General features: G+C 40.0%; 1 protein-coding gene and 1 non-coding gene across 2 annotated transcripts; one reads left to right on the plus strand and one right to left on the minus strand.

Annotated features, from left to right (window-relative positions):
- Positions 1-3895: 3895 nt before the first annotated feature.
- On the minus strand, positions 3896-3969 carry TRNAT-AGU (transfer RNA threonine (anticodon AGU)). Its single transcript has one exon. It is a non-coding gene; the product is annotated as a tRNA-Thr (tRNA).
- Positions 3970-13823: 9854 nt separating this feature from the next.
- LOC4332145 (probable inactive poly [ADP-ribose] polymerase SRO2) lies at positions 13824-17009 on the plus strand. The gene is made up of 4 exons (XM_015772591.3): positions 13824-14817; positions 15148-15395; positions 15477-15619; positions 16557-17009. The coding sequence occupies exons 1-4, from the start codon at positions 13916-13918 to the stop codon at positions 16653-16655; spliced, it is 1392 nt and encodes a 463-aa protein (XP_015628077.1). The 5' UTR covers positions 13824-13915; the 3' UTR covers positions 16656-17009.
- Positions 17010-20755: the final 3746 nt, after the last annotated feature.

Consider the following 20755-nt stretch of genomic DNA (forward strand, 5'->3'; position numbering starts at 1 on the left):
TATGTTAGATTTAATCAAACTAATTTGGTTAAAGTTATATAAGTTTGAAAAAAAGAATCAAAATGTCAAATTTATTAGTTGGCGATGATTAGTAGTCAGTTGACATTTGAACTTTAAATGGCTGTCAGTTCAGCACAGTTGGTCAGTTGGGTTTATGCCGGGTTTAGTTCCAAACTTTTTTTTTCAAACTTTCAACTTTTTCATCACATCAAAATTTTCCTACACATAAACTTTCAATTTTTCTATCACATTATTCCAATTTCAACCAAATTTCTAATTTTAACGTGAACTAAACACACCCTTATTAATGAGACATTTTTTTGAGTCCCAAATTTTCTACTCTATGGGTCTCTTTAGATCCCGGCAAAATTTTACACTCTATCACATCAAATGTTTGGACACATGTATGGAGTATTAAATATAAAAAAAATAACTAATTATACAGATTACGTGTAAATAACGAGACGAATCTTTTAAGCCTAATTGCACCATGATTTGACAATGTGGTGCTACAGTAAATATTTGCTAATGACGGATTAATTAAGCTTAATAAATTCGTCTCGTGGTTTATAGGCGGATTATATAATTTGTCTTGTTATTAGACTACGTTCAATTCTTCAAATGTGTATCCATATATTCGATGTGACACGCCAAAACTTTACACCCTATATCTAAACACCGCCTATATTCATTTTCATCAACTCCTACATTCAGAAAGCCAAGTTTTATTGGATCATTGCATGTTTGTATCAGTGCATACTCAAATTGGCTTGGGCCGATTTTAGTTCCAAAATTTTTCTTCAAACTTCAAACTTTTCTATTACATTAAAACTTTCCTACACATACAAACTTCTAACTTTTCCGTCACATCGTTCCAATTTTAATCAAACTTTCAATTTTAACGTGAACTAAACACACTTAGTAGGATGGTAGCTTCAGAGCTATTGCAGAGTTGTATTTTAGTGTCCATACTGTTCTGTTTTCCCTAGGTCCATGAGTATATGCACTCACACAAAACTTCCAATTTTTCCATCACATCAAAACTTTTCTACACACAAAATTCCAATTTTTCCGTCACATCGTTCCAATTTCAACCAAACTTTCAATTTTAGCGTGAACTAAACACACCCATAGCTACTACTATGATACTTCTGGAGTATATGATTTGGTATGAATTCATATAGGGTAGTTCCTAGTGTTTGTCCACGCATTCTGCACCTTGTAGTTCTGACGAAGCTGAGAACATGATCGCCTGTTCCCATCAGCAAACTTCTGGGGCAAGAAGGGCCATTTTGGATTGATGCCAAAATGTGCCCTACCAATTTATTGATACCTTGAATAGTAAGGGGTGTTTTGGTTTGATACCAAAATATTGCCATACCAAATTTTTGGTGGTTTAAATAGTAAATGTGATGATTTGGTTTGAAGCCAAATCTTTGGTAATGCCAATACTCAATTTGGCATAATTCTAGAATATTCTTCACCACAATTTAAAATTTGGCTTTCAATTGGCATAAATCTAAATACACTCATTTACAATTCTACCCTACCAAAATATTGGTAGTGCCAAAACTTGCCTAGAGTTTGGCACTACCAACATATTGGTAGGGTACTAAACCAAACAAGCCCTAATAGTGTGGGTTTGGATTGAAGCCAAATTGTTGGTAATGCCAATGATCAATTTGTTACTAATCTATAACATTCTTCTCTATATGATCAATATTTGACATCATATTGGTAGTTATCCAAACATGTATAATAAATCTCTACCCTACTAAAAAATTGATAATACCAAACATGTCAAGAATTTGGTACTACCAATGACTTGATAAGGGAGAGAACCAGACAGCCCCGAAATATGCAGAGCCGCAGAGGAGATTCATAATGCTTCTAGAAGTAGTAGTACCGAGTTGGTTGCAAACTTGTAATGATTGATTCTCAGCCCTGCATGATCTTTTGTTTCTTGAGACTCTCATCATTCATCAAGATGTTGCCAACAATTTTTGACACAGATAATCAAGAATGTGCTTGGGCAAGTGGTACTAGTAGTCTGCTCAATTCTACCAGTACATTTTCAGCTCAACGAGACACGAGGCTGTCACACCATCGAATTTTCAGTGATTGTGGGTGCACATACTTGTGTCGCGCTCGCAATCATCACTGTGCTCGGAGTCGCACACTTTCAGCATTTTCAGGGAATCACACACTTACCAGCATTTCAGGTCCTTACATTCTGCCAGTGCAGGATCCAATATCTCCTGCAAATTGTTCCCGAGAAATCGAGATCGGCTCATTTGTGCGTCTGTCGATGAATGATGGTATTGCGCGCATTGGTGCCTGCAGATCTGGCTCCGATGAGCGCCCGGGTATTCCCCCCGACTTTCCGGCATTCCATCATTGCATAATGCAAAAGTTCCACGGCAGCTGGTTGAGATTTTGCTGGTGTATCGATCACCTGGACCCTGTTTTTGTCGTTCTAGTACTGTTGCTAACTTCTTGTTATTGCCACTCACTCTGTAGTTACAAGACATTCAGACACAGTTTTAAACAGTTATACTAGCTGCTAGCCTGCTACTTCCGTCACAAAATATACTAGTAACTTTTGTCTACGGGCTTGTTTGGTTTGGAGCTAATTTTTATCCTACAAAAATCTTGGTAGTGCCAAAACATTGGTAAATTTTGGCAATACCAAATTGATTAGTATTCAATTTGAACAATTGTGGGTAGAATTTGATAGCAAACCAAACATACACTTGCTACTGTTGAAGTTACCAAAATTTTGGTAGGGTAATAAATTGGAACCAAACCAAACAGGCCCTACGTATGTAAATATACCCTTATCCACCTAGAAATTTTAGAAATTTAGTATATTTTAGGACGGATGTAGTAGCGAATTATTATATAATGTATGTTTATTCCAAACCACTAAAAGGTATATTTTTAAAAAAGACTTTACTGAAATTTAAATAAATATATTTTTAAGTTTATAATAGTTAGCACCTAATTAATCATACACTGATATATTTTCCGAAAAGACAAGGCTTAATAAGCCAAATGGCTGAAATGAACGTAGCCTTTAATAGAAAAGGTGTTAGGAGTATCTTTTAGTTGGATAATCCTGCTACCAAATACAAACATTTATAATATTCAAATTTTGTATACAATATATATTTTTGGGGAACACTTATTCCAATGAATGGGATTCAACCAGACAATTAGGTGCTGAGAAGAGAATACAACCAATTTAAAAATTAACCAATGTGATAACTTAGTAAAAGGAAATATTTCCTGTAATCCTTATTTCTTTAACAAATATTTCTCTTTATCTGTAATATTTGCTAAGCAATTTAGAAATGCTTATAATTACAAACTGAGATAGAGTATATCATAAGACGATGAAATATTTTCGTTCATGCTTTCGATAAACATGTGCTAAGAAGATTTGTCCTGAAAGAAAAAAGTATGAACGATTTCATCCTCGGAAATAAAAAGAAATGTTTGTTCCCAGGAAAGAAGATCCCTCTTCATGAAAAAAAAAATGAATGATTTCATCTTCAGAAAAAATATGAACGATTTAATCTTAAACAACAACAACAACAACAACAATAATATGTTTGCTTCCATCAAAGAATATTCATATTCATGAAATGGAAATTTTTCAGCAAAAATGAAAAAATGATTTTAAGAATTATGAATGAGTCCATCTTCAGCAAAAATTTAAAAATTATTGTTTTCTTCCAGCAAAGAAGATTCATCTTCAAGAAAAAAAAATATGAATGATTTCATCTTGATAGTCATGGGAAAAAAATCATGAATGATTTTATTCGACAACAACAAAAAAAAAGTTACGAATGATTTTATTCTCCAGCAAATAAAAATATGATTTGAAATGAATTGCTTTCGTTGAGAGTCGAACTCAAGACCTCCCGCTTACTAAACGGGTGCTCTAACCAACTGAGCTACGAAAGCTGTTGGTCCTATTTTTTTCAGTAACCTTTTTTTTGAAGTAGGTAATTCTATTTAACCAGAGCCAAAACAGTGCCTCTCAAAAAAATCTCCCTAGGTGATATCAAAATTTAATTAATGAAGAAGCACCTTTAATTTCAAAATTCGAAATCCCATTATTGTAAATTTGAAATTGTAGGTGCTTCTTCGTTAAGTAAATCCTTTGTCCTCAATATTGTTTTTTGCATCATGATTCATGAACCAAGCAAAGGAAAGGATATACTCAGGAATTAGCATATACATGGGCAACCGTGCAGTTCAGAAGTAGTATTTGGGTTATACTTATAATTCACAGTTTTTATTCTTCTCTTTATACTCTGTGGGCCCCTCAGAAATGGTTCCTTGATTCCTTTCTTTGGGGCTAATGCTCCATGAAGATATAGATTCCGTTTCTTTTTTTCTTCTCTCTCTAGCATTTTAGAACCTAAAGAAATGTAAAAGACAAGAGAAAAAAAAAGAAGTAAGGTGATGAAGATGCACTAGCCAAGTGTCAAATTCTTGTTCAAAGAAAAATTCCGGTCTAGTGCCAATTCATGCATGCTGGTCGAAGAATTATAGCCCCAAGTGGAAAGTTAGAGAATTAGATCCTTCTGCTATATAGGCCCGTGGTTAGGAACTTTCATGCAAATGAATCATTAAACTAAATAAGTTGATCAATAAAGCTGTAACTGTTCAGGCTTATTAGCCAGTTTATAAGCTAAAAAGTTTAAACCTAAACAAACGAGTAGCCTTTTTGTTTGGCTAGCTTTTCTAAAACCAAAAGCCACTATCACATGTTAAGCCAAAAGTTAGGTTGGAGAAACTAGCTTTTTAGCTTATTTCAACTGAGGGTATAACTTCACCATTAAACTTAATGCTTTAGGCCCTTTTTTAAATTTATAAACCAATTTACGAGCCGAAAAGTCTAAGCCAAAATAAACATTCTTCGTTTTTTTTTCTTATGTGGGATGGAGACTTTGACTCCACCATTAAACCATAACTTTAAATCCACCAGCTTATAAAATATATAAGAAAAAAAAGCTGCCATAGTGTCATCGGCTTATAAAACATATCAACGGAAACATTAGCTTAAAAACCAAACCAATAAACCTAAACTCAAACAAAGAGGCATTTTAGCCTCTCATCACCCGCTTGTTGGCTTATTAGCCCTGTACAAAATTTGACTTAAACTAAAGTTTGCTTAAGGCTTTATTTTTTCGTTGTAGTCTCTCTATATATTCTAGCATGGGCTTTTAGAAACAAATTAACAATATATAGATATGAAAGTTTACATGCAATTTATTTTTATTGCTTCGTTAATTAATATTTCGATGGTTATCGGCCGTACGTAACTCAACCAATCAGAGCCTATTGCTCTAATATAGGTATCATAAGTTCATCAAATGATTGATACTTCTTAAAAAAAGAACAATGTATAGGTATTTCTTATCTATCAACTTGCTGTAACTTAAAAAAAGAACAATGTATATTATTTTGTCCTTTTGGCTTTGTTAAAAGCCGAGTATTATAATGCCTTTTATAAAAACAAAGTGCCAATGTGAAAATAAAATGCATATTATAGAGTATCATGGTTACGAGTAAGGCATACCTCATAACCTATGACTTACGGAATATACGGATACGATATACCTTCATATATACGATGTGTTTCCATATGCGTAAGGAAATCTACAAGACATTATGGAAAATATCCTCACGGGCAAGTGGTTATCAGAGTCCTACTCAGAGAGGATTGGGTTTATTCTATATCGTGCAAGGTTCATTGTCTCCGGGTTCTACTTGGAGACTAAGGTGACTTATGGTGTAAAAGGCAACACCCTCTGAGGGGTTCAGATCATCGAATCATAGCGCCAACACACCCGCCAAAGTCTACGAGCCGGAGGACGCGAAACCTACTCGCCCAGGGATCTCATCGAATCATCTCGACAAGGATCTAGCCGGTAACGCCGGATTCATCTGTTCTCATTGTATTATGTGGTTTTCCATATCAATCTCATATAAACTGGATTAGATCTATTATCTTACGAGGGGTCTGAACCAGTATAATCTTTGTCTCCTTGTTTGCTTGATGTCGTATCGTGTAGATCCTCGTACCAACGTACCATAATACCCTATTTATCCGGACTACGGGTATCCCATCGATATAGACAATCTTAAAAACACAGTATAGGTATAAGCCGAGAGATGTATTAAACAAATTAAGTAAACCAACACATATTTAATTTTATGCAAATTTAGAATGTCCTCTGGACAAGTTTAGATGTGTACTACTCTTTCTAGTCTAAATACATAACTTTTCTACGCTAATTAATGACCAGAGTAAGAAAATTTTAGATAACGGATCTATAAACAGAGAAACTACATATATCAATGTTCAATCCTCAGTTTGCTAATAAGCGGATGATTCATTGCGCAGTTTAGCGCGCATGGTCATGCTCCATCATGTGTTAAGCACATAATGCATCAATGTAATATTAATCCTGTTACTTACTCCCAATCAATAAAGCTCTCTTTCCATAAAAAAATGTTGATATATATATAATTATATATAGTGACCTCTCTCCCTCACCCTCACCCTCTCAGCAGAAGGGATCAGTGAGTGAGTGCAATACTAAACTATGCTTTGACGCCCATGCAAGTGTATGCATGCATGCTACTGAAAACCTTAACTACGTATGCCGGCCGTTTGGTTAAGTGCTTTAATTTGCTTAGTGCATATAATAGACAATCAGGAGTAAGGCACGTAGGAGTAATATCGTAAAGAACCGGAAAGGGGATGCGTCAAAAGGGTCAACTAGGTGGAATTCTGACCTTGCGAACTGCCCTTCCATAACAGAAAACCAAAAGAAGAAAGAAGCTATTTTTCTCCCGTCTTTAATCTTGCTCCTTTGAATCTGCCTTTTCCATGCACTTTACAGGACAAACCCGGCTGCTTGCCAATATTATGGTTTATGGACAGCACTCTGCCACTTGTAAGAAGAAAAAAAAAAGACCCCAAATCATATATTCCCTCCGTTTAGTATTATAAGTCATTTGATTTTTTTTCTTACTCAAACTTCTTTAAATTTGATCAAGCTTGTAGAAAAATATACTAATATTTTTAATTAAAAACATATTATCAAAATATATATTTAATATTAAATTTAATGAAACTAATTTGGTGTTGTAGAAATTGCTGACATTTTTAATAAATTTGATCAAAACTAAAAAATTTTGACTAATAAAAATGTTAAACAACTTATGATATGAAACCGAGAGAGTGCGGTCTTCGTCCCAAAGTAATAAAGTTTAAACTCTGTCTTAAAAAGTATATCAAATCCTACCTTCTTATCTACTCTCGATCCATGAAATAAGAAGTTTTATTCTTTAATGTCCCTTACTTACCACCTGCTAATGGTCAATACTACGACTTTCCTGTTTAATGAGAATCATTGTTTTCTTTTTTACTTTCATGACTAAAATTGTCTCGTGATGTGAGGGTTTGATTTTCTTTGCACATAGAGATGTGGAAAAAAAAATCGAAAGGAGTGTTTTCTTTTTTTGTCCAAAGGCTCTTCTAGTTCTGGGATAGATTAATCCACATGTATTTTACATATGAAATCCTATTACGGGCAAATATAAACCACAGAAAATCATATGCTACCAAGTTGCTGTTTTCTTGCTTTTGCACGCATAATCGGAAGTTTCGTAGCCAGAAACACAATATAGGCTGTGTTCGCTTGAGCTTGATGAGAACTCATTCTCTCCGCACGGAAAACGGAACGGTCCATTAGCGTATAATTAATTAAGTATTAGCTATTCTTTTTTCAAAAATAGATTAATTTGATTTTTTAAGCAACTTTCGTATAGAAACTTTTTACAAAAAAAATATACCGTTTAACAGTTTGAAAAACGTGTACACAGAAAACGAGAGATAGGGGCTAGGAACAAGGGGTTGCAAACACAGCCATACTCCATTTCCAAGAGTGACTCTACGGTGGTGTTTTTTCCCCTAGCTAGGATACATAAAAAAAGTAATTAACGTACAACAAATTAAGTTTTAATATTTTAAAGTAATGTATATATAGAAAGTTTTCATAAGCAGCTTGAAAAATATGCTAATAAAAGTCGAGATAAACTATGTATTTTAATAAAAAGAGAAACACCACTACACTGAAAAATAGCAGGCCTGATACTGAAAGACTATGCATGCCATGAAGGTTCCCTAAAGCGAATACCATGACAACACACGCCATATCAAGGTCGACATGGCAGTCGGATGATATAAAAAAGACCAAAATAAAAACGTTTTGAGATATGGCAGTATAAGGGCCCCACAAGGATTTGCCTGAACGTGAGGGTCCTCTATGCAAAGTGGCCGCAAGGCTCGTCTCTTTCGCATCTGTTCGTTCCTTTGCCCCAAAGCAAAGGCGAAACTAAATTTTAAGCAAGTGATCTCACGAACCCAAACCGAACCAGTGCATGCATATGCTCCCCTGTGGCGGCGCACGTACTCACGTAGGAACAATTAATTAAACGAGACTAATTAATCTAATTAAATCGCAACCTTTCGATCGAGCTCGCAGATCGTATATATATGCGATACATCCTAATATTATAAAGCTAGATAAAAAAATTATCTAAATTCATAGCATTATAATATGTCACATATATTCAATCTAAATCTTTTATATTATAAGACGGAGAAAGTCGTAGTTAATATCCCGCGCTTTGCTGTGAAATATATGGATCAATGAACGCATGCTATATATTATATAAATGATAGATGTATATGTTTAATTAATATGAAAATGATATGGAGATAATGACTTACATTATTTGAATGTTAAGTTCTTAAAAATATAATAAAATTGTAAATAATATGTCATATTTGTATGATATGTAATATAATATAGATAATTAAGGTACATTTGCATATGATTCTGGCGAAAAAAAGGTAGCGGTTCGCAATGAATCGTAAAGCCGCTGCCCCCGTGCTATATATTTAGCTCGATGATCGCTAGCGAGCTCGCAACGTCGCCATCAAAAAGTTCGCTTGGATCGCGTTATCTTTTTTTTTTTTTGGTTCTACTTTTTTGTATGATCCGACGCAAAATATCGACCAGCGCGGCCGGCTGCTGGACTACTGCGAGTTGGTTTGTTAGCTTAGGCGCTAAGTATCTGCAGCCTAGCTAATTGGCAGCATCGAAAGCCACGGAAGCAGTAGACCCGAGTTCAAGATTAGTTTAGTTAATCCGTTAATATCCTACGTGTGAATGGATTAAGTAGTTGGTCGGTTGGTTTTGTGGGGCATGTTATTTGTTTTGAGATGTACTTAGTACTTTGACAGTGTATTGGTAAGGGGTGTGTGATTTTAATTTTAAGGTACATTATTTAAATTGTAACATGCTCATAATTTCTTCTTCAAAAAATTGAAGGACGTCTCTCCCTTGTCATTTTCTTCAACACGCTTCTACAGCTGCTAAATGATTAATATAATTTTCATAAAATTTATTTGTTTAAATATTATTTGATTTTATAATAGTTTGTTTGTATCCGTGAATATATTAAAATCATTCAGTTATTCGGTCACTGAATTATATATACATAAAAATACCTATCTATAAGCTAGCCTACAATATGTATACATATGCGTGTCATTTTATATAGTACGAGTACATCACAACTACGGTAAATCTCTCATTTACACTAAATTCCTACTCCCTCCATTTTACATTACAGATCTTTTAATTTTTTAAGTTAAACATGTTTAAGTTCGCGAAAAAATATAACAACATTTCAAACATAAATCAAACGTATTATCAAAATTCATGTAATGCTACATGTAATGAAATTATTTTGGTGGTGTAGATGTTATTAATTTTTTTTATAAACTTGATTAAACCTAAAAAGTTTAACTTAAAAAAATCAAGTACTAATAACGACTCATGAATAATATTTGAGGACACCGGGTTAAATCATCCCACCTTTAGGCCCCGTTTGGTAGGGCTCCAAACTCCAACTCCTAACTCTAAACTCCCACTCCAGTGAGAGCTAGCTCCTGTGGGAGTAGATACCCATTGAAAAAGTGTTTGGCTGACTTTTTAGCTCCAGATCTGAAATTGCCTTAAAAAAAATAAAAATCCCCAATCCCTCCCCGCGCGCGCCGCCCTTCCCCTGCCATGCGCCGCCCTTTGCCGGCCACGCTCCGCCACCCGCCGTCGGCGGCCCTATCCCCGCCCTTGCGTCTCCCACGCGCTGCCGCCCTGTCCCCGCCCGTGCGCCATCCTCGCCAGTCGCCGCCCTTGTGTCGCCGCGGTGGCGGACGAGCGAGCTCTGCCCTTTCGCCGCCTGCGCGCCGTCCCCGCCAGTCGCCATCCGCTCGTCGTCCTGTCTCTCGCCACCTGTGCGCCCGTGCGCTGTCCTGCCCACGCGTCGCCGACCCGCCGCCGCCCGCGCACCTGCTGTCGTCGCCGCCACCCGCTGCCACCGACGCCCGCTGCCCGCCGCTACCGACGCCGACGCCAATGCCGAACGCCGGTGTGAAGGGAGAAAGATTGGGAGGAGAGAGAACGGGAGATGGGGTAGATAGGGTAGTTCAATGGTATTTTGGTGTAAATATCCTTAAAAAATTAAAGGGTAGTGGGTCTTTTAGGGTGGAGTGGAGCTGTGGAGCAGCAAAACCCAGCTCCACCCCCATAGTACAAATTTGTAGAGCAGCTCTGCTAACTCCGCTCCAGAAAATAGAGAATCTGTACCGTTTGGCACAGCTCCAGCTCTAGGTAAGTTGGAGTTGGGAGCTGGAGCTGTGCCAAACGGGGCCTTAATGTCTTCTCAACCAGTTGCTGACTTCAATTCAAGGATTTCAGCCATTGAAGGTCGCCTCCTGACGATCGTTATACGCCTAATATAATGCACGCAAAATTCCACTGCTTGATTTTTTTTTCCATCTTACACGTGTTCTCTTGGTTCGGACCAATGTGTACGTCGTGCCAAACTAGGTCAACGTAGCGATGCTTGGCTAGCAGCAGCTGGTCAACCAGCCTCGTTAATTTAGCCAGTGGCAAAACAATTGTCATGCGTTGCGTCACGGGGAGCTCAATCCCAAAACGGCTGATGAATTGCATGAAGGGATGAACAAGTTCACGAAAAATCCCGATCAACCGATGCTCGTTTCTGATTTCTATCGATCGACTGATCAATATGAAATTTATAGTCATCGTGAACGAACTGCTTCATCCGTTCCACAATGTAAGCCATTCTAATATTTCTCATATTTATATCTAGATTTATTAACATCAATACGAATGTGAGAAATGCTAAAAAGACTTATATTGTGAAACGGGAGAGCAATAAAACTTATATAAATGAAAACGGAAATTGTTTTGGTGTTGTATCGTCCATTTATTTCGTATTCCACCTTATTTTTATAATATGGTAAGTACAATATTATTAAACCCCCTTTATCTACATAATATATACTCTCTCCGTTTCATCATTTATATAATGTGAAAAATGTTAAAATGACTTAGATTCTATTTGATCCATAGTTTAGAGGCACATTAACTCTTCAACCAAATTCTTTAACTTGAGTGCATATAGTAATGTAGAGAATATTTTTTATCAGTCTGCAATCGACGTCGATATGTTTATGTTCATTTTTTTCATAATTTTTTTAAACTGTTTTTTTTCTTGTTTTGCTGTTTTTATTATGTTTAGAGTGTCCGACCACTTCTTTTCTCGGGGCATTGCCAATTCAAGATCAAAATATCTTCCGCACATGTTGAAAACATCTCTGCTCGTATTATTGGGTTCAGTGCATTTTCTGGCAAGTCAGGTGCTTCACGCATGCGTGGCTGGCGTGCATATCTCTCTATACCTGCACACAGGAATATCAACATACTCACGCGGCACACATGTGCGTGTCTCACGCCAAAGCCATCCATTGGTATTCTCGCGAATTAGACGTGACACTGATAATCTGATCTCCAGTAACAAAACGTACGTTGATCGGACACTACACAGTACACACACGTCGACCGACTGATTTTGTAGGCATTTCGAGAGTCGGTTTCCGATCCCGGGACTTCTTTTGGTTTGGATTAGTTCTACACAAATCTGACGACATCCGATCCGATCCCCACAATGTTTGGATTAGAGCCACCATTTTCTAATGTGTAGTTCTTACGACTAATTCAGCCGAACTGCCCAAACGGGTACGTACGTACTTCACCCCCAAGTCTTCATATGTTTCTGCGGTTTCTTCTTGATGAAGACCACACGACGCTAATTTCAAACGGTTTCCCCCAAAATTTGCGATGCCTTTTTTCACTAGCGAAATGATGATGCGTGCAAGCGATCCACGTACAACCTGTCACGAGGAGGCGAGCAGAGCAGAAAAAGAGAAAGCGAACTGCTACTCCAGCAAAGCCGATCACGTGAGGTGTTACAAGTGGGTGGTCTCTGTATTTCCGGAACTGACTTGACCGTCACGAAGCACATCAATCCGTGGAGGAGTACAAACAAAAGTTGCCGAATGCCAAGTCGAACACAGGTCGAGCACGGCGCACACAAACACACGAACTTCCGTCCGTACTAAAATATAAATATTTTTATACTTTAACATGATCTCAGAGATACTAATTTAATTAATAATATATATAAAAGTAAGATGTTTTAAATAAAAAAAGAGTTACACATTATGATAGATTGTTTAATAATAAATCTAATAACATCAATTTTATATAATTAATTTTTTATTAATAGTTAAAATTGAAAACGTTTAACTCGCCATTATACTATCCAGACGAAAACTCAAAAACTCCCGTAACCGTAGGATGATCAGATGGTCAACGGCGATGGCAAAGGTCAGCGTTTGGTTTACCACGCCTTCGTCCGGCGGTGGGCCGGTGGGGCCCACCTGGAAGTCTAATTATTACTAGACCGAGAAATAAACAACTTGCTTCACAAGAACATCGTGGGTGGGAACGAGCGAAAGCAATCTTAAGCGCCAAGAAAAATACGCACAAGAGAGAAGAGTAGGCGCGGTTTTGTGGCCGGAGAGAAAGCCACGCGCCGGTTTCGTGCCGGAGTATCATTTTCGTTTTCTTTTTTTCTCCCTTTCTTTTTTTCGCATTAACGGACGTTTCGTACTAAGCTGGTATACAACAAGGAGACCGGCTGGGCGCCTGGGCCTGTCCAGGTGAAGTAAAGGGCAAAGTCGGTACTAATCGGTATAGTCAGCGTGCTTCACATGCGACAACTCTGACCCAAGGTGAAGTAAAGAGCCAAGTCTTTATGTACGACAGTACGAGCAAGGACTAGTACTAGTAGAAGTGCTATGCTGAATTTTGCTATTGTTAGGAAACAATTTTTTGGTTTATATAATTAACCAAACTCATACAATCAAATGTGTATGCATGAAATTGAAATGTAACCGTTTTTTAGACCAATTTTCTTATATTAATTAATTTATTATAGAGGAGAAATATTTTTTTCTTTTTTTAAGGGAAGGAGCACTATTCTTTCCGTTCAAGTAAGTAGTAGTCCAGACCAAAAAAGAAATAAAAAAACAACTGGCGCAAGTAAAACAGGTTCGGGGGCAAACTAGACATTTCTAGACTTCTCTACCAAGGCATCTCCTTCTGTCCTTCATCAGGGGCAAAACCGCCATTACCATTACCAACAAACGCAAAGAAGACTCGGGCGGGCGCCGCCCCAGAACACAAGTGAGAAAAAAAAAAAACCGACCTCCTCGCCGACGTGCTCTTCAAGAGACCGACCCCCCGCCGCGGCCTCAACCTATATATTCATCCCCACCTCCTCCGTCTTCCGCTCCCACTTGATCCCGATCGCCATTTCTCCACCTGCACATCTGCGCGCGCGCGCGGGAGAGCAGAGGCGGCGAGAGAGATCCGGGTCGGGAGGGGTGATGGACTTCTCCGGCGACGTCAAGCCGGCGATCCACCGGCCCTCTGTCGCGGCGGCACGCGGGGGAGGGAACGGTGGGGCGATCCCGCTCCTGCGTGGGTGGCAGGCGTTCCGGAGGAGCGGCGCGCCGGCGAGGCTCCTCTGCTTCGAGGGCGGCGCGTGGGCGGACGTCGCGGGCGAGGTGGTGGGGCTGCTGCGGCGGGCGTTCATGGAGGGGAAGGCCGTTTGCGAGGCCGCCTGCGGTGGGAGGGTGTTCCTGTTCGACTTCATGCGGATGGTTCGGATCGATGAGGCCACCGCCGAGGAGGCCGCGCTGGGGTGGATCGACGACCGCGGCGCGTGCTTCTTCCCGGCTCCCGAGGGCGGGAGGAAGAGGAAGAGGGAGAGGGACGAGGCGGGGTCGGAGGTGAAGGGGGAGGATCGGCGGCGGCGGCAGCCGGCGGCGGAGGAGGAGGACGGGGACGAGGCGTCGTCCGGCGTGGAGGAGCGGTCCGGGGAGAGCCGCCCCGAGGCGGATGAGCCCGACAGGAAGAAGGCGCGCGGGACGTTGTGGGGGAAGGCGGTGAGGCTGGACGAGGCGGACAAGTTCTACAAGGTGGTGGAGAAGCTCTTCGTCAGCCGGATGGCTCCCGTGGCGGCGGCCCGCGGCGTGGCGATCACGGCGGTGCACAAGGTCGCGCAGGGGCCCCGGGCAAGAGCCTTCCATCTGCAGGGACAGCTCCTTGCCGCTGCTCGCGGCGTCGGCGATGGCAGCAACGCCAAGTTCGCGTGGTACGGCGCGCCGGCGGCGGATGTGGCCGCGGCGGTGGAGCACGGCTTCGGGAGGACGAACGGGCAGTTTCTCGGCGGGCGCGCACACGGCGACGGCGTTCACCTTTCGCCGCCGCAGTACCCTCACGCTAGGTGAGTTTCCCAAATGCTTTCAACTCTTTCCATCTGCAAATGCTTTGAACTATTGGGGAGAACATTTTTAGTAATTTCTGAAAATTCACCAAGTGCCTCATATATTTCATCTTTCGATATTACCATACGAATCTTGAGTAAAATTATTTTCTGCCTGCCATCTTGGTGCTAAACAATGAAACTACCAATCGTTGTTTTGCATCTAAGTTTGAATTTAGAGCAAATTAGACAGTATGGTACAGTAGCTACCTAAATTGTTATAAATTGGGATGAAATTTGTGAGTCAATGTTCAACTAAGTTAACGAGTTAATTAACTTGTCTTCGAGCAGTGCGATGCTGACCAAGCCAGACGAGAATGGCGAGGCACACATCGTGCTGTGCCGCGTCCTGATGGGCCGTCCAGAGGCCGTCCCTGCCAGCTCACCCCAATTCCACCCCAGCAGCGACGAATACGACAGCGCCGTCGACAACCTTGAGAATCCGCGGTGGTACGTTGTATGGAGCACAGACATGAACACCAGGATCCTCCCAGAGTACGTGGTCAGCTTCAGGTGGCCCAACCTGCCGCAGATGGAAGGTTGGTCTCTCGTGTCTGAAATTTGCTGGATGGAACTGTTCCCATTTGGCACTGCCATAACAGTGAAACTGTGGTTTTCAGGATCATCGGGGTTGGGATCGAAGCTGAAGAAGCCATCACCAGCAGCTACTCGCGACATGTTCCCTATGCTTCTGACGGAGATCCAGCGGTTCGTTCCATCCCCGAAGCTGCAGACTTTGCAGAGGACGTACAACTGCTTCAAGGTAAACTGGTACTTCTTGCTGAGCATTTCATTTCTAGATAGATGATTGATTAGAATCTTGCGCTAGCTTACACAAAACAACCCCTTCGCGCTTATGATCATGCCTGTAAGTCAAAATTTAATATAAGAGTTGATTTTGTGGTTTTTTTAGTTGTTTATTTTACCGCATGAACACGTATAAAAAAGGTTTTACTATACCTTTTTTTGGTTAATAAATTGTTTGGATAAGTAAAAGCGAAACAATGGGCTGAAACACAACTGCTGATCTGCTAGGTGAATTTAGGCCCTGTTTAATTCAGCTTAGGATTATTATAATCTGGATTATTAGGATTAAGCTGAAACAAATAAGTAGATTATTATGTTAGATTATTATAATTTATAAGCCAGATTACTATAATATAATAATCTCCTCTAGAGGAGCTTAGATTACTATAATCTAATAATCTCCTCTAGAGAAGCTTTTTCTAGATTATTGAGTAGCTAAAGACCCACTACCCTTAGATGCCTCTAATAATCCAGAGAAACAAACAACTCGTAGCTTATTTTATGTTAGCTTATTATAATTCAGCTTAGAGTAATCTGATTTAATAATTTAGATTACAATAATCTTAAGCTGAAACAAACGGGGCCTTAGTCTTACATATAGTTGAACAATTTTGCTCTGCCTGGTTTGTGTTGTATTCAGGTCTAACTCTTCACTATACGCAATAATTAGCACGTAAAAATGTTGATTTGTACCGCACTGCTATGGTTTTAATATGATCATGCCGACTTTATTCTGTAGTAATATGCTGCCGACTTTATTCTGTAGTAGAACAGAATCATCTACCTGTCAATATTCTGTGCAAAGCGAATTCAGCTCAGCATAACGGCGTTATAACTTTAAGCGAAGCTGAAGTCCTGAAAATCCAATGACATAAATTTTCTTTTTGTTTCAGAGAGGACAGATGAAGAAGGACCAGTTCATCCGGTTCTTGCGCTCCCACATCGGCGACAATGTGTTGACCACCGTGGCCAAGAAACTCCGAGGGTACTAGTGCAAGGTGCAAATTTGTCTCCACTCCGTGGCTGAATTCGACTAACTCCGTAGAATCGAACAGTGCGTGTCGTGTACCAATCCTGACAGGGTTTATTCTCTTCTGATGCTGCTTTAGTTTTTCCGGTGCTCAAATGTTTATTGTCATGAACATAGAGGGGGTTTACTGTGATCTTCCAATTAACCAACACAAAAGGGTATATGTGATATGATGCAAATTATGCAATTCTTGAGTTCGGTCATAGTTTTACTTATTTTCAGCAACTTGTAATTTGTACAGACTCGATTCTGTTGAGCTTTTGATTCAGGAAACAATCAATTCAGTTTCGGGAGTTTACGGAGCTTTGATGTAAAATTGTATTGTTGTCTTTTCCCCGTTTTTTCGACTCGGGAATCGGGATCATGTGGTTAGTTTAGCGCACGATCTGCGTACGTGCTCTCCTTGGTAGTCTCGTAGATCGCGGTCATAGTGTGAAACGCCTCCGTGATCCCCGCACAGATTAGCCATAATGGCTGCGTTCTTTCAGGGGAGATATGGGAGATTGTCTCTTGTTTTTCGTACGCACATTTTTCAAACTACTAAACGGTGCGTCTTTCGTAAAAATTTTCTATAGAAAAATTACTTTAAAAAACCATATTAATCCATTTTTTAAAGTTTAAAATAGTTAATACTCAATTAATCATGCGCTAATGATTCACCTCATTTTACGTATCTTTCCAATCTTCTTTATTTCCTTCTCCTCAAACAAATGGTCTGCAGATTGAGCGTACACTGTTATCTCACACGTGTCCTGCCACGCGGCATACGGATCGTGTTTGGTCGGTAAGCGGCATCCTCGGCGGCCGCGTGAATCAATGATATGTTTTTAAGCGTTGGAATCTTCTAAAAATGAAAATGAAATAAAGATTACTAAATATTTTATATAAAACGAGATGGTTATAACTGTAATTAATTAAGTTTTAATTATTAGAAATTTAAAAAATAGATTAATCTTATATTCCCTCCGTCTCTAAATATTTAACGACGTTAACTTTTTTAAACATGTTTGACCATTCGTCTTATTCAAAAAATTTAATAATTATTAATTATTTTCATATCATTTGGTTTATTGTTAAATATATTTGTATATATATATATAGTTTTACATATTTCATAAAAAAAATTTAAATAAGACGAACGATTAAACATGTTTTAAAAAGTCAACGGCGTCAATATTTCGGGACGGAGGGAGTATTTTGGGCCGTTTTGGATTGAAGACAAAACATGACCCTTTATCCACGCTCAATTTGGATTGAAGACAAACAATTCGTAGTGCCCACGCTCAATTTAGCTACATTCTAGAATCTTTTTTACTCTCATACTAAATTTTGACTTTATATTGGTATTAAACCAAACATAAACTAGCTAACTTTGTCCTACCAAAAAATTGATAGTGCCAAAATTTGCCTAGATTTTGGCACTACCAATTAATTGGTAGGGTAGAGAACCAAATAGGCCCTTTATAATAACTTTCATATAGAAAGTTTTCGCACGAAACGTATCGTTTAGCAGTTTGAAAAGCGTGCCACTTTCAACTAATACCTCTATTTTAGTTTATAAGATTTTCTAGCATTGCCCATGTTAGATTCATTAAATCTATATAAACGTGGGTAATGCTAGAAAGTTTTATAACCTGAAACGGAGGAAGTAAAACTTTATCCACTTTTCGTTGAAGAAAATAACAGGCACAATGAACTCTGCCTGCAGCAAACCGATGACAATGACAAACGTCGTGTGCATGCTTCGTTCGCGTGGTTGTCTACTTTGAGTCCATCTACCTGTCCCGCTGTCCATGGCAACCAAGCAAGGAAGGATTAATTTCGTCGATCTGACGGTGCCACAGCCCACAGAACAAAAGAGAGAACGATGCAACGCCGGCGGCATCCGTGAACTCTTGGAGCAGATGTACTGTGTACAACGGCGATCGCAGCGTCTCCTCCAGCGGCGGCAGTCGGCCTCCGGCCATCAGCACCCGCTCACCAGTCACCATAGCGTAGGAGAGGTAACCACCGCCGCGCCCCGTTAGTTTTACCTTCTCTGCCCACCGCCGCCTAAATCTTCTTCGCTCGAGGGGGCAAGGGGATCCATCGTCCAACGAATCCATCCGCGAGGCCGGCCGGAGAAGCGGAAACCTGTCAGCGAGAGGACAGCTCAACAGCCGGCCATCTACATCTACCATTCTAATTTTGAGAAAACATTTTTCAGGGCTTGATCCGAAACACTGGGGATCTAAGTGCATTTTTCAGGGCTTGATCCGAAACACTGGGGATCTAAGTGCAAAGCTATACTCCCTCCGTCCCAAAATAAATACAGTTGTGGGTTTCATGTCCAACATTTGACACATCCATCTTATTTGAAAAAAAATATGATTAGTACTTTTATTAGTGTTATATGATAAAACATGAATAATACTTTATGTGTGACTATTTTATTTTAATTTTTCATAAATTTTTTAAATAAGACGGACGGTTAAACGTTGAACCCGGAAACCCACAAGTTCATTTATTTTGAGACGGATGTAGTGTAATATATGGGGATCTAATGGCAACAATGCTACACGTCAGGCGCCGGTTGCTTTCAAAAATATCGAACGGTCACATACTCGGTACACAATATATGCTTCTTTCCCTCTTTGTGCATGCACGTAGGAGTAAGTATAACGCGAGCTTTAAAATTATTTTTTTCATAAAACTATTTATCTGATCTATGATTTGATTATATTTTTGTGTTCTTTATAATAACATCGCACATGATTATATTCTGATAAACTCTTAATTTGATGTTTGGTGCATTAGAGTAAATGTTTCAATTGGTAATTGAATTTGTTGCACATATTTAAGTTTTTACGTTGCATTAGAGTAAATCTTTCGCCGCCGCAGTACCCTTATGCTAAACCAATGCGAACAACTAAACACCTACACATGTATCCTCTTGTCTAGACTAAACAGTCTTTGTGCATCCAACCAAACAAAATCTTCATATAGTATCTTTTGTGAAATTAATCAAACAAAATCTTATAGTAGCTAGGCTAAACCAATACGAACAACCAAATGCATGCACGTGTATCCAGCGGCGGAGATAGCTCCCGGGCAGGTCGGGCGGTCTCCTGGGCTCCACCGCTGCCGTTTCAATTGCCGTAGCAGTCGGTCACTAACAAACGTTACTAATCGCCTAGGCTTTACGGCGGTGTTGGCTCCGTCACTGCGTGTATCTTTTGTCCGGTCTAAACCCAACCTAGATGAGAGAAATGGGCTAGACTAGAAGGATATAAGCAACCAAACACATTCTAAATCGGTGCGAAGTACTGGTAATACTGTAGTAGGGACCATAGTGCAAATATGATCCTATTTAGATGGGCCGCATACTGCACTGACACTGGATAACAAGTGTGGGCTTTTACATGGTCCACAATTCGCCAGGACGTACGGGATTTACTGCAGCGCTCTGCACCCTCACCCCGTCTGTCCACGGACGACTAATCTGAGCGAGATCAAATCCTCTGCAGCTCAGTTAATTTATCTAACCACCACCCAAAACCGATCCACACAAAAGCAAAAAAACCCATGCTACTTGTCACGTTGCCGTCTCATCTCACCACCAGCATCAACACAAAAAATTACTCCTACTACTTCACCTGACCACCAACAGGGTCACTGTCGCGTTTGCTCGATACTAGCAATCCTCCCCCGTTGTCGCCGCCCCACCACCACTCACCTGAATCTATGGTCATGTGTGGCCTAACCCAAACCCGTCTCTTCCTGCAAGCAGCTACCGACAACGATGGCTTCAACGGCGACGCACTGAATCGAGACGGCCGTGCGTGTGCGCGCATAGTTTTTTTTTTTTTTTTTTTGTCGTTCCATCGGTTGGCGTCCGCAGAACACGTTTCCCAAATCTTGTACTACTACGTACTACTCCATCGACGCTCGCCAATGCGAAAAAAGATTGCAATTTGAGTAGCAGCACGGCTGTGGACAGCAGCGGATGTGAGGCGGGTAGGCACGGAGGAAAATGGCAGTCGACCTCGTCGCCTACAAATACCCGCTCGCTCTCTTCCTCCT

The sequence above is a fragment of the Oryza sativa genome, chromosome 3 (genome assembly GCF_034140825.1).
Source record: "Oryza sativa Japonica Group chromosome 3, ASM3414082v1".
NCBI classification, from domain to species: Eukaryota; Viridiplantae; Streptophyta; class Magnoliopsida; order Poales; family Poaceae; genus Oryza; species Oryza sativa.

Coding starts and splice junctions, on each gene's coding strand:
- LOC4332145 (XM_015772591.3), top strand. CDS start 13,916: ATGGACTTCTCCGGCGACGTCAAGCCGGCGATCCACCGGCCCTCTGTC. Junction 14,818..15,147: donor CCGCAGTACCCTCACGCTAG/GTGAGTTTCCCA, acceptor GTCTTCGAGCAG/TGCGATGCTGACCAAGCCAG. Junction 15,396..15,476: donor CAACCTGCCGCAGATGGAAG/GTTGGTCTCTCG, acceptor TGTGGTTTTCAG/GATCATCGGGGTTGGGATCG.